This window comes from Syngnathus floridae, chromosome 13 (genome assembly GCF_059516105.1).
Source record: "Syngnathus floridae isolate MCC-2025c chromosome 13, RoL_Sflo_1.0, whole genome shotgun sequence".
NCBI classification, from domain to species: domain Eukaryota; kingdom Metazoa; phylum Chordata; class Actinopteri; order Syngnathiformes; family Syngnathidae; genus Syngnathus; species Syngnathus floridae.
The window spans coordinates 5,780,202-5,794,755 of NC_142425.1; the positions used below are offsets into that span (position 1 = coordinate 5,780,202).

General features: G+C 40.4%; 2 protein-coding genes across 5 annotated transcripts; both read right to left on the minus strand.

Moving 5' to 3' along the window:
• Window positions 1-1,260: 1,260 nt before the first annotated feature.
• Window positions 1,261-3,136, minus strand: lim2.2 (lens intrinsic membrane protein 2.2). 2 transcript variants are annotated; one of them, XM_088394155.1, is made up of 6 exons: window positions 3,039-3,073; window positions 2,934-2,968; window positions 2,217-2,424; window positions 1,835-1,975; window positions 1,609-1,743; window positions 1,261-1,376 (listed from the first exon to the last, which is right to left on the minus strand). In XM_088394155.1, the coding sequence occupies exons 3-6, from the start codon at window positions 2,392-2,394 to the stop codon at window positions 1,306-1,308; spliced, it is 525 nt and encodes a 174-aa protein (XP_088250281.1). In that variant the 5' UTR covers window positions 2,395-2,424; window positions 2,934-2,968; window positions 3,039-3,073; the 3' UTR covers window positions 1,261-1,305. The 2 variants fall into 2 exon arrangements, with proteins under 2 accessions (XP_088250281.1, XP_088250280.1); XM_088394154.1 differs by lacking the exon at window positions 2,934-2,968 and having other exon boundaries at window positions 3,039-3,136.
• Window positions 3,137-3,537: 401 nt separating this feature from the next.
• On the minus strand, window positions 3,538-13,951 carry LOC148388306 (WD repeat-containing protein 47-like). 3 transcript variants are annotated; one of them, XM_088394938.1, is made up of 16 exons: window positions 13,792-13,951; window positions 11,654-11,844; window positions 11,498-11,581; window positions 11,228-11,312; window positions 10,752-11,060; window positions 10,024-10,463; window positions 9,822-9,915; window positions 8,259-8,431; window positions 7,583-7,810; window positions 7,329-7,401; window positions 7,102-7,259; window positions 6,809-6,978; window positions 6,543-6,713; window positions 6,139-6,270; window positions 5,588-5,806; window positions 3,538-5,517 (listed from the first exon to the last, which is right to left on the minus strand). In XM_088394938.1, exons 2-16 carry the CDS (start codon window positions 11,809-11,811, stop codon window positions 5,375-5,377), a joined length of 2,637 nt encoding a protein of 878 aa, XP_088251064.1. In that variant the 5' UTR covers window positions 11,812-11,844; window positions 13,792-13,951; the 3' UTR covers window positions 3,538-5,374. The 3 variants fall into 3 exon arrangements, with proteins under 3 accessions (XP_088251064.1, XP_088251063.1, XP_088251061.1); XM_088394937.1 differs by lacking the exon at window positions 13,792-13,951 and adding an exon at window positions 13,628-13,719 and having other exon boundaries at window positions 8,259-8,428; XM_088394935.1 differs by lacking the exon at window positions 13,792-13,951 and adding an exon at window positions 13,628-13,719.
• Between the last annotated feature and the right edge of the window lie 603 nt (window positions 13,952-14,554).

Below are 14,554 nucleotides of genomic sequence, written 5' to 3' on the forward strand. Positions count from 1 at the left end.
CTGTTGTCTAATTTTGTTTCCCCTCAAGACTTGTTTTCTTTTTCCCCCTTTAGCAAGAAACCAACAATGTAAGAGTGCCCCACCTTTTCACAGATGTCAGAAAAGATGCAGTTTTTACAATTCACAAACTATTTAAATTAATAACGTGATCCACATTAGAAAGTTTATCCAATGAGCAGAAAAAAGTTATGTATTGCACATATTGTACTGTGGTACAGTTGCAAGGCATAAGCTTGCCATCTCGTGGAGAAACTTATTCACTGCTACTGCTTTTACAAGGCTCCTTGTTTTACGACACAGGTATCAAACTCAAGGCCCGGGGGCCAGATATGGCCCACCACATCATTTTATGAAGACAAATTGTGCATCAAATTCGTGTGTCATTACTAGAATTGCAAATTGTCTTCACTTTTAATCTTTTTTTTAAATATTTGACCAGTTTTTACTCGTCTGATTTGAAAACAAGTTGTCAGTTTGTTTTGTAGCTTTTACTGTATATAATACTGTATATAATATGAGGCGCTCATACATTTATTTGGGTCATAATGGCCATCAGAAAGAAGCTATGACTACATTGCGGCCCGTGAAAATAATGAGTTTGACACCCCTGTTTTACAACATGTATTGCAATGTCACGAACGGCATTAATTACGTGAAGGTACCACCTCTAATACGTGCTAATTTCAATAAGCAATTGTATATTTTCTGAAAATGCGCCACAAGCTACAAAATAGTCAAAGCTTATAAAATCTTAATATAGATAGTTTTGTCACTACTCGTCCCCGGTTATTTTATATGTAGGTTGTCATGGTTTCTGTCCGTCTGTGTACTCGCCCCTCCCTTCCTGTTTCAACTCACAATCAATGTACTAATCACAGTCACCCGCCTCTCGTTACCTGTCTCGTATTTAAGTCCTGTCAGATGGTTGATGTCTTTTTGTTTCATGTCTTTGTCGGTCTGTTCCGTTTCTGTTATCCAGTCTGTCGGTCAGTCCTGTTGTTGGTGTTGTTAGGAAGTTATGTTAGTTTGCCGGTTCTGCTGGTTTGTCCCCTCATCCTCCCTTCCAACTACCGTTTCCCCCAATAAACCCTGGTCCAAGCTGCATTTGGTCGCCTTGCTCCATTCCGATCCGTGACAGGTTTAGGTCCTTTGATATTAGTGTAAGGGGAAAGTTGAGATTTTTTTTCTTGTTCTTTACAATTGCCTTACCGTGTGAGGCCTGCAAAACTTTATTTTTATAGAGCAGAGAAGACACACAAGGGATGGGAATGATATTTATTCTAACTACAGACAAGGTGCTGTGGTTCAACTGTCAGGAACATTTGATGGTGAAGGTTCTGCAGTTGTTCGCTGGTAAGCACAGAGTTGAAATACACCTGTAGTGGATGAGATGAATGTTTTATGACAATTATATCATTAGGATTAGAAGTTGTGATGATGGTCAATAATCAGTTACATATTTTAATGTTGAATAAATAAATATAAGAGCAGTATGACTTCTTTAAAAAGTACATATAAAATTGTTAAAACAAAAAGCTTTTAATAATCCACAGTGATGTCTGAATTCCATCACCACGCACACTAAGTAATAAGAACCATCAGAAATACCTGCTGCAAAAGCCAAGATGATGGCTACCCAGCCGATGATGTAGGACCATGAAAATCGCCAGTCCAAGAAGCGTTTCCCAAAGAAAGTGACTGTCACTCCCGTGTAGATAGAGAGAGCCAAGAGAGCAAGAAAACCTGAGAGGGGCACCAAGTAGTCATATTGCATTGAGACGGCTGGATTTTATGGAATGTAAATGTTGATTTAAAGGATTTTTTTGCGTGTCACCTGAGAAGACCAGGGCAATACCCCCCATGCGGACCCTCTTGTTCTTGGTACCATTGGTGAAAGCACTCAGGCCGAGCACCACGCCAGCGAAACAGCTGAGCACAGCCAGTAACATAAAGGCCCGTGTTGCATCCCAAAAGGCTGAGGGTCACATGTTTACTTGGTTAGTGTTTCCCCCCCAAAAAAACACTATTAACTAGAGAATGAGTGTGAGTGTGAAGGTGAAGAAGCTGGATAAAAACATGGGGAATGCTATGGAATGATGTCAAACGATACTGAATGACAGGAAGAATTATACAATGACTGACAATGATCTGAAAATGTCAGTCAAGATCATCACGTTGCGATGTTTGCCTCGTCGTCTCCCAAATTACAAACTTACCTACGGTGATGGTGTGAGCATGACATTTATGATTGATGCAAAACCTCCAGAGGCCCTGGTTGGCTGAGCTACCCGAGTAACGATACTGCATCCAGAAATCGGTCGCTGTGGATACGATCAGGAGCACAAGCGCAGCCACGCCGCAAAGTGTGCCTCCTCCGGCCAGAGTGTACAACATTTTGGAGAAGTCTGCAGAGCTTCTCTCCTCCTGAACTCACAATAGAGGATGAAAGGGAAGCACAAATAAGATGGGTGACAATTTGTGCAAACAAACAACCACAGGGAATTTGCTGCAACCACCACTAGAAATGAATTGTCTAGAAAACAAAAGCAAATGCTTTTTCAACGTAAAATGTTTTCTACGATTCGTGAAATGGGTTGAGGCTAGCATAACACTTGACCTGTAGCTGCTGACTGACAATGAGAGTGCACGATAGGCAGCGCTGAGCCATTGTTCACCCATTCCCCTTTGTGCAAATGACACTACTCTGACAATAATGAACAAGTGAGGTGTCAGCAGTCACTGTATGGGTCCAAGCAAACACAAGCTGATGACACTTTCAGAACTCTTCTATGCAAAATCTAAAAAACTAAAAACTTTAAACTATGCTAAACACACACCAGTCTACAACATTAAAAATGAAGTGCGTATCTTAAGCACAGATGAAACCTTAAAAAATAAACTACACGGTGAAGCAGAGAAGCTCAGTCACTCACACCTTGATATTTGAGGATCTTCAAATTGTTGACTTCTGGAATTTTAAAGATAATATCATCCAATCAGTAAAGATAAGCTAATAAAAGTCTAGGATTTTCTGATACCTCTAGCTTGGTTGAGCGGTCCGGTCCCTCTAGGCTGGTTGGGTTGACAGAGTGCGTATGCTTTTTAAACCCCCAAATGTTGCCTCACATTGTCCCCCATCACAAAGGAGCGAATGATCGAGCGAGGCATGTGAGCCAACTGAGCCAAGCTCCCCCCCACAGGAAAACCCAATATATTAACATGGGGGCTCATCACTAACTAACATCATTGAACATTTGAACCTGACCTTTGGGCAGTACATTCATAGCCTCTTATTGGTACCAAATGTTGACTGTTGTCATTATTAATAAATATTAATAATTTCAATTGTACATTCACAGGTAATTGAGGCTTAGTTGTGGTCTAAACGGTTCAATGAAGACTTTCAAATAAACGTTGAAATGTAGGTGATTTCATTGATAAAATTATACTTTTGTATTATTCAGGACTATTTAGTCCTTGCATGCAATATTATCAATACAAAGTGGAGACTTGGAGAAATGTTGATCTAACACCCAATCAATTATCACCAGTGAAATTGTTTTATTTCAATCTTTTGAACTCTAATGGCCCTGTGGCTGGTGAGAGAACAATAAAAGGTCCCACAGTGAGCCACAGAGGCAACATCACAATGTCGAGATATGTGGAACATACACTGTGTACAAAAGCGCAAGGTGATTGAACATATTTTAACATACAAACACAGAAGATTTATAGTGTAAGGTAAGGTAAGCTGAAGTTGGAATGGTTCAACTGAGACAGTGTGCAAGCCAAGCAACAGCTGACAATCATTTTGACACATCTGCAAGTCAAACCAACAGCTTTCTGCATAGTATCAAAGTTGAGTAAGTTTTGTCATATTTTCATGTGCACTACCTTTTCATTTAAAGTGCATGAATGAAAAATACTAAATGAATGAATGAATAAACACAAACAAATAAACAAACAAATAAATGAATAAGTAAGTAAGTAAGTAAATACATACATACACACATAAATAAATAAATAAATAAATAAATAAATAAATAAATAAATAAATAAATAAAGAAAGAAAGAAAGAAAGAAAGAAAGAAAGAAAGAAATAAAGAAATAAGTAAATAAATAAATGTCAGCCATTACTAGGAATAGGCCCCAGTAAGAACATAAAAAGGGATAAGTGGTGATAAATTGATTAACTGGGTTGTCACAGAATATGTGGCTACCATTCTTTTATAAGAAATATTTGAAGATATGAGTCACTAGTGATGGAATGAAGCTTCAAATTTGCTTTATAAACCAGTTGTTGACCATCTCAAGGAGTGAAAAAAAAATACAACTGGTTCCCAAGGCAAATTTGAAGCTTCATTTTTCCTTTTCATCCATCGCTATTATTCAGTATCACACTTTACATCCTTGCTTCTAAAGAGCACAGCTTTTGATGAGTGATTAAACTCATCAAAATAGTTCTCAATTCAACATCACCTCATCTTACGAGAAAGATGAATTGTGCTTTTCTTCAGGTCATTGACAAACACATCTGTACATGTCCGTCAACAGTCTTAATGGTGCAATTCATGAATTTGATTTGCATGCAACCAAATGCATGTGACACATCAACAAATTAATGTGTTCAGCAAGTCAATTGCTAGCTTCTATTCATGTTGTGCAATGTGATCATTGTGTTACCTACTATTCAGTCAGTTCATACCTTATAACAGTAAGACAGACATAAAATGTGCACAGTAAGCAATACTACAAAAATATACATGTGTCAAGGTGCATACAGCACATGGTAAAAATAAATATATCATTCACTTACTACATCAACCCAAAATCTCTTATAAGTGTTTAAAAAGGCACACTATGTCATAAATTCCTCACTATAGCTTTTAAGTGTATTAGTAGCAATCCTTCGTATTTCATTAATAAAGTTTAGTAAGCCAACAGGGTATAATAAAATATTTTGCACTAAATGTTTCTCTTTTTTTCTTATAGGTTTTCTATTGGAGGTCTTCTCGCAAAACTCAATTCAAATACAATCTCCAGATTTAAAGCGCGAGTTAAAATCCAAACGCCTGATTAGTTCTGTGTGTACAAGCACAGCGCACGACTAAACTATTTCAAGTCAGCGTACTCACCAACATAATATACAACTCCATTTGCTGCCATCTCCTCTCTTCTGCACCAAAAAACAAAGTTTGACGACAGCGTGATGTGACAAGCATGAAATAAATATGAGTTAGGTTTTCTACATCTTCATATGAACATTGCCTGCACTGACATTTTAGTGCATTGACACAAAAATATCAACACTGGTGTATTCTTAATGTCCGACTGCGTGCTCGCTGCTGATTTTGCTGAGGATATACCGACTTTCTCAGGGATTGGTAGCCCAGAGTACAACGGTCCGATCAGCAGAGGAAGAGAGGAAGGTTCGGTCTTTGGGATGCCATCGACACTGAATCACCTTGTCCCAGTGTTCTCCTGCCAGCGTCTGAGGGAGTGCTTTAGTTAGGTCACCTACGGTCAAAGAAAAAGATTGAAGTTAGCATAACAATGCCAATGCAGCATCATAATCGTCTGCTGCTACCTTGCAGGTCACTGATGATGATTTTGTTGTCATAGGAACCAGTGAGAAGATGATGGGCTCCAGGTGAGAAGCGTACTGAACGAATATCACTGCTGTGGGGCCGGTAGGTCTGGACTATGCGGCCTCCTCTGATGTCATAGAGCATGCAGGTGCTGTCCTCCTGGCCAGTGGCGAGCAAGCGGCCGCTAGGATCCACTGCCACCGAAACTACCGCACTCCCTGTGCGAAGTTTTAAAATCAGAGATGAGTAAAAACTGTTCAAATATTTTTAAAAAGATGAATGGTAATAATAATTGCTAGCAATATATATATATATTTTTAAATATCTTTTGAAGTGAAGACAATTTGTAATTTTAGTATTGACACACGAACTCGATGAAAAATTTGTCTTGGCGGGCCACATAAAATGTGGCGGGTCATATCTGGTCCCCGGGCCTTCAATTTGACACCCATGTAATAAAGCCATCAGAAAATAATGGAATGTACACCACACAGTCAGATGCACGGTGGCCATAGTTTCATATTACCTTGAATGAATGCAGTCGACTTACCTGAGCCATGCAGGGTGGTACCCACAACACGCACACAACTTGGAACCCGCAGGTCCCAGAACCGGACTGTCTTGTCCTGGGATCCAGAAGTGATCATCCATCCTCCCCATGTGAATAGAGTCAAAATGTGGCCTGTTCAAAAGCACAGGTGACACCATAACTATATTACCGTATTGGCCTGAATATAAGACGAACACGATTATAAGACGACCCCCTCTTTTTCAAGACTCAAGTTTGAAAAAAGCCTTTGTATAGACCCCGAATGTAAGACGACCCGCCTTTTTATTTCAATGAAAAAAAACCTCGTCTTATATTCGGGCCAATACGGTATGTACTGGTGAAAATGTTGCTTATTGAAATGTACTCAACTAAGAGCCAGAGCAAAATGTTTCAAGGTCAGATACCAGTGTGTCCATTCAAAGCGTGAAGGCCTTGTCCTCTCTGGCAGTCAGTGGTGTAGATGTTGCAGTCTCCGGCTCCAGCGCTAATCAAGATGGACCCTCCACTCTCAGGACCCTCCATGAAGGCCAAGTCCCTGATGGTTCCGTCATGCATGCTGAATTCCAGATCAGGACCTGAATGTTGTCATAAAACCACCTCAGTATAGTCTTCATCCTGCTTGGATGTTTATCGACTAGTTTATGATTACTGTAAAGTCATATTTATGGACCTGTCGCATTGCAGCTGTCAGCATTGAAAGGCAGAACTTTGACATATTTGTCATTGGAGCCGGTGGCCAAGAGCTGTCCACAGCAGCTCCATGCGACACAGTAGATGGAACCTTTGTGGTGTTTATTCCTTCTGAAGCGCACCACCGGCTGCTCGATGACATCCGGAGTGCTGAACATGCCGAGAAGAAAACAGCATACGAAGAAGTTATAATTGAATGTATTAATTGATATGTACTAATTATTTCAGTAACAACAAGTATAACAATATATGCTGCTTTAATACAATCCAGACCTGGTTGTTAGGGTGTCAGGGTAGGCGCAAACTCGGAGAGTTTTCGAGTTGGAACCAACAGCATAAAACAATCCAGAAGGATGGAAGGCCACAGATCGTACCGCCTGCGTGTCTTCAAGCTGGCTCACTTTGAAAAATTGGGTTTTGGCCTTTCCTGGCTATAAAGAGGAGTCCAGAAAAAAAACATTTATTTTTCTGGAACAATTTTTAATTGGTGGTGGTGGTACCTGCTGGGTTGTGCAACGTGTCACATGGCTGCTGGAATCATCTTGCCCTGGGGCTCTAATGCTTTCAGCTGCACTGCAGTCACAATGCACAAATACAATTACACAAAAATGCCTGTTATTAAATTGGCAGACTAATTTTCTCTTAGTGCTCAGAAGGAATGAATGAATAATGAATACAGTCCGACACACACATGGCCCCATATTAGAACTAAAATCACATGAATTTATCTTGGAACAAAACCCCCATTTATTACCTAGCAGGAAGTGGTGGCTCACTGACGTGTTGCAGCCATTGGCTCAAAGCCCCTTGTGAGGGGGTGTTGCATACACTACCAGGCTTTGCCTTTTGTACCACCCCCGGGTCTTGGATTTTGGATGTGCTGCCCTCATGTACCACGCCATTACACTGCTGGCCAAGAGGGGTCGCCTCAGCTCCATGGTGGTCAATGCCAACATTCATCTCCTCCAGTTTCTGAATCGATCTGGACAGAAAACACTGTAAGACTTTTCAACCATGTAACACATGCTTCAAAGTAATCCAACATTATTGATAGAAAGATACAGTTGTCTCAAAAATTAGTTAACAATATTATATAATATATCATTCTTATGATCAACAGCATCGCATTGAATATAATCAATTAATTCACTTGTATGGTTGACAAATAATTAATAATAATAAATAAAATAAAATAATACTAAAAAGTTATTATATTTTACAAGTAATGGTGACTCTATAATTGCTCAAAATATTTCATAAAATGTGTATAGTGCTAAATGAATACCATTCCAAGCAGCAAAGTATTGCCACTAGGGGGGAGCATGAACACATTTTTGGCAACGCTCACTGGTTGTTTATTATTGAGTATTTTTTTTAATTTTCTGCTTTCTATTCATGATTGCACTTTGCAAAAATACATAACCTCTTACCGAGTGAGGAAGGTCTCAGTGAGGTTGTTTTGCGCTCCGTCGAGTGGTTTTACACCCCCCTCAAGCAGCATCTGCTGGTAAAGCTGTCTCTGCTGTTGCTTCTGTTCCAGATGTTGCTGCACACGCAGACGCTGCCTGTAGTACTCCTGCATGTGCTCTGTGGAGTCAGGCTGCTGAAAAACAAACCAAGGCATTGTGAGAAATAATTTGTCTGTAAATGACCTTTTAAAGCGGTGTTGCTGTTTGATTGCCATTTCGAAATTTCTGCTCGCTTGTTTTTTCTGGATAACTTTGGATGGATGCAAATGTGCCAATCTATATTAGACACAAACACATATGAAAGATCATCAATTTACTGTCTGTAATAGACAAACTCTCCTAAGAGCTCTACTGCCAAGTCTTCCTCTCAAGGCTTTCTACCACATCATCCATTCCATAAAAAAAGTTTTCAGGGCCCTCATCATAGTGAGTCTACACTACTGTCCCTTCAACAACTTTTCACGCACACACACGCACCACATCCAATATGAACACGTTACTCTATTAGCTGAAACCTAGGATGCATAAAGATGAGTGATGATGGAGTCACTGAGCCATCTCGGGTACGACAGCAAATCAAACCAGATTATCTGCCTCCTTTTCCCATGACCTCCACCACTTTCATGCGGCAGGGGCACCGGGTCACAAGTGTCTCTGGACAGTTGAGGCAGGGCAGTTAGGAGGGATTTATGAGCAACGGCATTATGGAGATGAGGTGGTTCACGGGTTCAGGGGGAATCTATTCTAAATCTCTTTTTCGCTTGTTACTCTTTGCAATAATTCCCAAGACAAGACATTGCCTCAGACAACCTTTATTTGCTTTTTCAGTCTTGATTCATTGAAGCAATCCAGCCTGAGCAACCAAAAGGTGAGCGCTTAAACTATTTACTATACCTGCAATACTTCCTTTATAACACATACACACCACCAAATTGGAAGTTATTGTGTAGAGTTCTCACCAACAAGATTTGCAAAATCCTTCCTAAAATAATTAACAAAAATGCCATAATTGACCCCATTTTTTGTGATATTCCTTGATCTGATCTGCAAGTTTTGTGAGTATTGACAAGGTAAAAAATATCCATATGTTATTATAGTACAGTAGCCACAAGTTGCACTGCCACAATTGTTGTCACGGTAGTGATTGGAAAATGAAGCTTCATGAAGCATTTGTTCCATTTTTTGACTCCCCTAGATGACACTCTCAGTTCACTAATGGCCTGAGAGTTCACTGACTTGCCAGTTTTTAAACCCCTTTAATTAAACCAACAGTGATGTTATCCAGGAGTCATAAAATACAACAACTGGTTCATGAAGCAATTTTGAAGCTTCATTTTTCCATTACTAGGCCACGACATAGCCTTTGTGACACCATTGCTGCAACCTTTCTGACTCTTTGTTCACTAGTACTTGACTAGCTTTATATTGTCAAGGGACGAGATTATATAGAGATTCAAATTCATTGTCTAGAATGTTGCATCGTTTTAGAGCTCATTGCTTGTTATCATTTGCTCTTGTTGTTACCTCAACTCTCTCTGTGCATGCTGTTCCACCATCTCTACCAGGAGTCAGAGGAGTGCGAGTTGTCTTAGGACCTTCCAAACCTTGTGGATACGTTCTACAGTTAAGAAACAAACAACACAAAAAAGCCACGGACCAGTTAATGTCAGTTTATGTTCAATATTGATGTGTTTTTTGTATTTCAAGTCAAGAAGCAGATTTTTACTTCTCAGGGGAATCATCCAGTTGATGAACATTACTCTCCACCAGGCTTCGACTGAGAGCTGATTTCATGTTACCCTCCATGCCTCTCTTGTCCTGGGCAGCCAAGCCGTGGGACAGTCCGTCCAGAGCCGGGTTCAGGGACCTTGACATGTACGTGTCGGCTGAGTGCGGCCTTTGGCGGAAAGGTGAGGCCGGGCAGGGGGACAGGCGGTTGATCAGAGGGGTGAGGAGGTCGGCATGACCGGCCTTGCTGGGCTTAACCAGGCGGTCGACATGGATGCTGAGTGTCTTCTGTTGGAAGGCGCATGAAAACGCTCCAGGAGAAAGGTTTTGAAGCCAGGACAGCAGCGATAGATCCACTTCATCACAACCATTTCCGCAGAGCAAGTCTACCCCGAGTAACACCTCACCCTCAGTTATTGCCTCTCCAGTGGCTTTGCTCTGCAAGTTAAAAATGTCGTTAAGATGGATTAGCTCATACAAATGAGAGAAAATTATTAAGGTGCGCGATAAGCGTTTAGACATTTGAGTGAATTTATTCATTACAAACAATGTACATTTTAGTTCATCTATCAATGCAGAAAAATTAACTGCTCTTCCATTCGACTGAAAAAGCTATTGCTATTCATACAACAGAATAAGTCATGGTTTCAAGACGGTATTGAAAAAAAAAAAGCAACAGACACTCAGCCACTAAAAGATGTTATAGCTGCAAAAGCGTCGCCTCACTTGGCAGAATTCAACGCAGCACTCATAAAGGATTCCTTTGATGAGGAGATGGAAAAGACGGTTCCCACTCGCTCGGAAGCCCGCCTCGCTCAGCTTCCTGTCAGCTGGAATAAACTCAGCAACCATCACGCAGGCTTCCTCGAAGCAGTGGACGCGTGCCGTACTCGGGTTCCAGTCCCTGAACTCAGCATGGTGGGTGAGTCGAGGCAGCGTGAGGAGGAGGCAGAGTTTGCCGTAGTCATCCTTCGATGGGCAGAACTCTTCGAGGTTGTGCAGGCACCTGACAGCCTCCTGCATGGTAAGCTCCAGCTGCATGTGACAGAAGATTCATAACATTGGACATTTGACTGTCAACATAATAATTTGAACACGTTTGAACTAGTGGAGCACAATGCTGTTGAGTTAGACAAATATTTTTTTTTTCTTAGCAATGGTGAGAATGTTAAAGAACCTTTGTTATGTGAAATACTACGTACATTTTGAGGATCTTCAATGGCAGACATGGCATTATTCACACACAAAGCCTCAAGAAACTTCTGCTTCAGAATGATATAGCGGAACCTGAAAAATAAAGAAACATTTCAACACTGAAGTAAATCATGCAAAGATGGGTATAATTTTATTTCTGTTTGTATAGAACCACATATTTTCTTTTGCTTTGAACATAGAGTATATTGTTTGCCTTCATATTATCTTGTGACAAAACCATTTTATATTATTAATTTTAATTAGAGAATTTATTTCACCTTTTCTTGTCAAATTTGTCCAACCCTTCTAAAGGCTGAATAAACTGCATCACCTCCTCCCATTGACCATCCAGAATGAGTTGCCTGTCAATGAGGAGCAAATGCATTATTTTTCTTGAAAGTTATAATGTGGTCTGTGATGCTGTCATAGCCTACCTGAGGAAGAGCATATCATCGGAGTAGAGACCGTTGATGACACTGCTCTCCTTCTCCAACGCCAACATGCTGATGTGAAGCTTCCTGGAGCTGAGGAAGTCGAGGACGAGCTTCACCACTTCTGCTTCCTTGATGTTGATTTTCTCCTCTGCTGTCATGGTGACCCACTTCAGGTGGCAGCTTATAGGCCACTTCAATACAGATGCATTTGGAGATAGTGGATTTAGAGGCGAGTGTCAAAAAGTCAAGGTTGTGATTGATTTCTTGTGCAGAAAATGTAAAAATGCTCTACATGATATCAGTGGTTGTCTTCAAAACAAAAATACAAATGTGGTAAATGTGCCCAATGTTAAGGAACAATACCCTGACCCAGGGGTCGGCAATCCGCGGCTCCAGAGCCGCATGCGGCTCTTTAGCACGCCCCTAGCGGCTCCCTGGAATTTTTGCAAAAATGTGTGAAAATGGAAAAAATATGTTGTTTTTTGTTGTTGTTTTTTTTTTAAATCTGGTTTTTATATGGTAATCATGACACAACCATTCTTATGCTGTAACTCAACTATTTGCTTTCATTGCCAATGCTGAAGCATTGCCTGCATGTTTGATTTGCAATGAGAAGTTGTCAAATAACAAGAAGAGGAATTTGGAGCGACATTTTCAGCTAAAGCATGCTAAATTTGCTGCCGATCACACAGTTGCAACTGAGAGGAAACGTGCAATTGCAGTGCTGGTGGAGAAATTTGAGGACCAAAAAAACAGTTTCAAGAAGTGAAGAACTCTTCTACTGATGCAAATTTTGTTGCAGCCCGGGAGATAATAAAGAGCGTATCTTGGGACTTCAAAAACAAAACCGAGATCATTCAGAAAATTAAAGACATGCCTCTCCGCACAAACAATATCACCAATCAGCAAATCAAGGACATCAATTTAGCTCCAGCTTTTTCCAATTGCCTGTGATGGATGAGTCGTGTGATGTGACCGATATCGAACAGACAGCTCTGCTATGCAGGTACGTGAACTCTAATGGGCCGCAAGAAGAAATGATCAAATTGATATCACTATTTTTTTTATTTTATTATTTTAATAGTAGGCATACAACTTATGTATTGACAGTCTATGTTGCATTATAAAAGGCTTTTAGATTTTTGCGGCTCCAGACAGGTATGTTTTTGGGTTATTTTGGGCCAATGTGGCTCTTTGAACATTTTTGGTTGCCGAACCCTGCCCTGACCATTACTATCTTTATCAAGCAAATTTTGTTTTCAATATATATATTTCTTAGCAATCACAAGATTACACCTAATGCTGTGATCAGTTAATGTATAAAACAGGGGTGTCAAACTCATTTTTTTTCGTGGGCTGCATTGTAGTCATAGTTTCTTTCGGAGGGCCATTATGACTGTCAACCCAAATAAATGTACGATGAGCACCTCATATTATATACAGCATAAGCTACAAAACAAACTGACAAATAACTCGTTTTCAAATCAGACAAGCAAAAACTGGTCAAATATATATAAAAAAAGATATTTTTTAAAAGTGATGACAATTTGCAATTCTAGTAATGACACGGATTTGATGCACAATTTGTCTTCGCGGGCCACATAAAATGATGTGGCGGGCCGTATCTGGCCCCCGGGCCTTGAGTTTGAAACATATGGTATAAAACATTACATAGAAGCAATCAGTTTTGCAGCAACAGTTGTAACAATAAGTAATCGATCCAGCCATCATTTCATTATTTACAATTAATGACCCTTTGAATTACCGGTAACTCCCAAACACAGGTAACATCATTTTTTCACTTGAGCGACCACAGCAAGTCCCGTTTGCTGCAACACCAGGAAGGATATTATCTAAGACGAAATAATTGCCATTCACTGCTGCATCAAGTTTATCATAAGCATCTTTGGTGATATGCACGCGGTTACTCATTCCGACATTAAACGCGATTATAAGGCGCTCAAGGGTCTTTACCCTGCATGCAAAGTGCACAATATGTTGATCGTAGTTCTGTATGGTGCGTAGCGGGCAGGCACCGCCCATGCAGGCACAGACACACACGCAGCGGACACACACTCATGCCATTCATTTCTATGCTGCACGCTTAATATCTTGTCGAATTGTTAGCGAGTCCTGACCTGTCAGAGTGCACCAAACCACCGGCGTAAAGCAAGGTGTCTGCAATAAATCCCGGCTTGCTAGCAAAGCTCTCTTCCTGTCTTATTTGTGGAGCGCAGGTCGCGTTTCCATGCGGACGCACGCAGCCAAAAACGTCCAATCCGGAGCGCCATTGTCGAAGTCACACCTATTCTTTGTGCAAGCATAAGTAAAAGCTACAACTTCTTGGCAGGATGAGACACAGCATTTGTCTGTCCGTCCATCTGTCTGTCTATTGATTGCTCTAATGATCTTTCGTTTCAATTAATTAGGGTATTTGGGAAAAAAAATGCATTTATTCACATTTGGCCATTTCTTAACTCCAGCTGGCATGTCTTTTCTCATTAGGTTAATTCCTGGCACAGCAAAAACAATGATGCAATTGGTTGAGGGTACAGGGAGAACTAAAGGGATTTTTTTTAAATCATGATTTTAAAAAATCACTGCAGTGTCTCTGTGTAAATTAAATCATTCAGGTCATTGTAACCCACAAAGGTTGAGTCAAGGCAACCTGCACTCTTATGCAATTCTTAAGTGTGAAGTCTTCCTATTTGAAATACATTTTGTATATAGTTTTCCATTTCCCAATGGGGTGGGGTGGTCACAATAAAGTTGTTGTTGCTGCTCCCGGTTTCTCATTTTCCCTAGTAGGAGTTTTGAGTTTTTCCTTGCCCTCCTGGGAGTTTAAGATCAGGGGATGTTTGAGAATATTTGTCAATTTTCGCACATGTCCTGAGTGTTGTT

Bases quoted from the DNA above. Each gene is read 5' to 3' on its own strand.
- LOC148388306 (XM_088394935.1), bottom strand. From the start codon at position 13,696: ATGGGCGGTGCCTGCCCGCTACGCACCATACAGAACTACGATCAACAT. The intron at 7,402-7,582 runs GTAATAAATGGG...TTGTGACTGCAG, and splicing joins GAGCCACCACTTCCTGCTAG to TGCAGCTGAAAGCATTAGAG. The intron at 5,807-6,138 runs GTAAGTCGACTG...AACTTCGCACAG, and splicing joins TACCACCCTGCATGGCTCAG to GGAGTGCGGTAGTTTCGGTG.
- lim2.2 (XM_088394154.1), bottom strand. From the start codon at position 2,394: ATGTTGTACACTCTGGCCGGAGGAGGCACACTTTGCGGCGTGGCTGCG. The intron at 1,976-2,216 runs GTAAGTTTGTAA...TGTGACCCTCAG, and splicing joins TGCTCACACCATCACCGTAG to CCTTTTGGGATGCAACACGG. The intron at 1,377-1,608 runs GTATTTCTGATG...CATCCACTACAG, and splicing joins CATCTTGGCTTTTGCAGCAG to GTGTATTTCAACTCTGTGCT.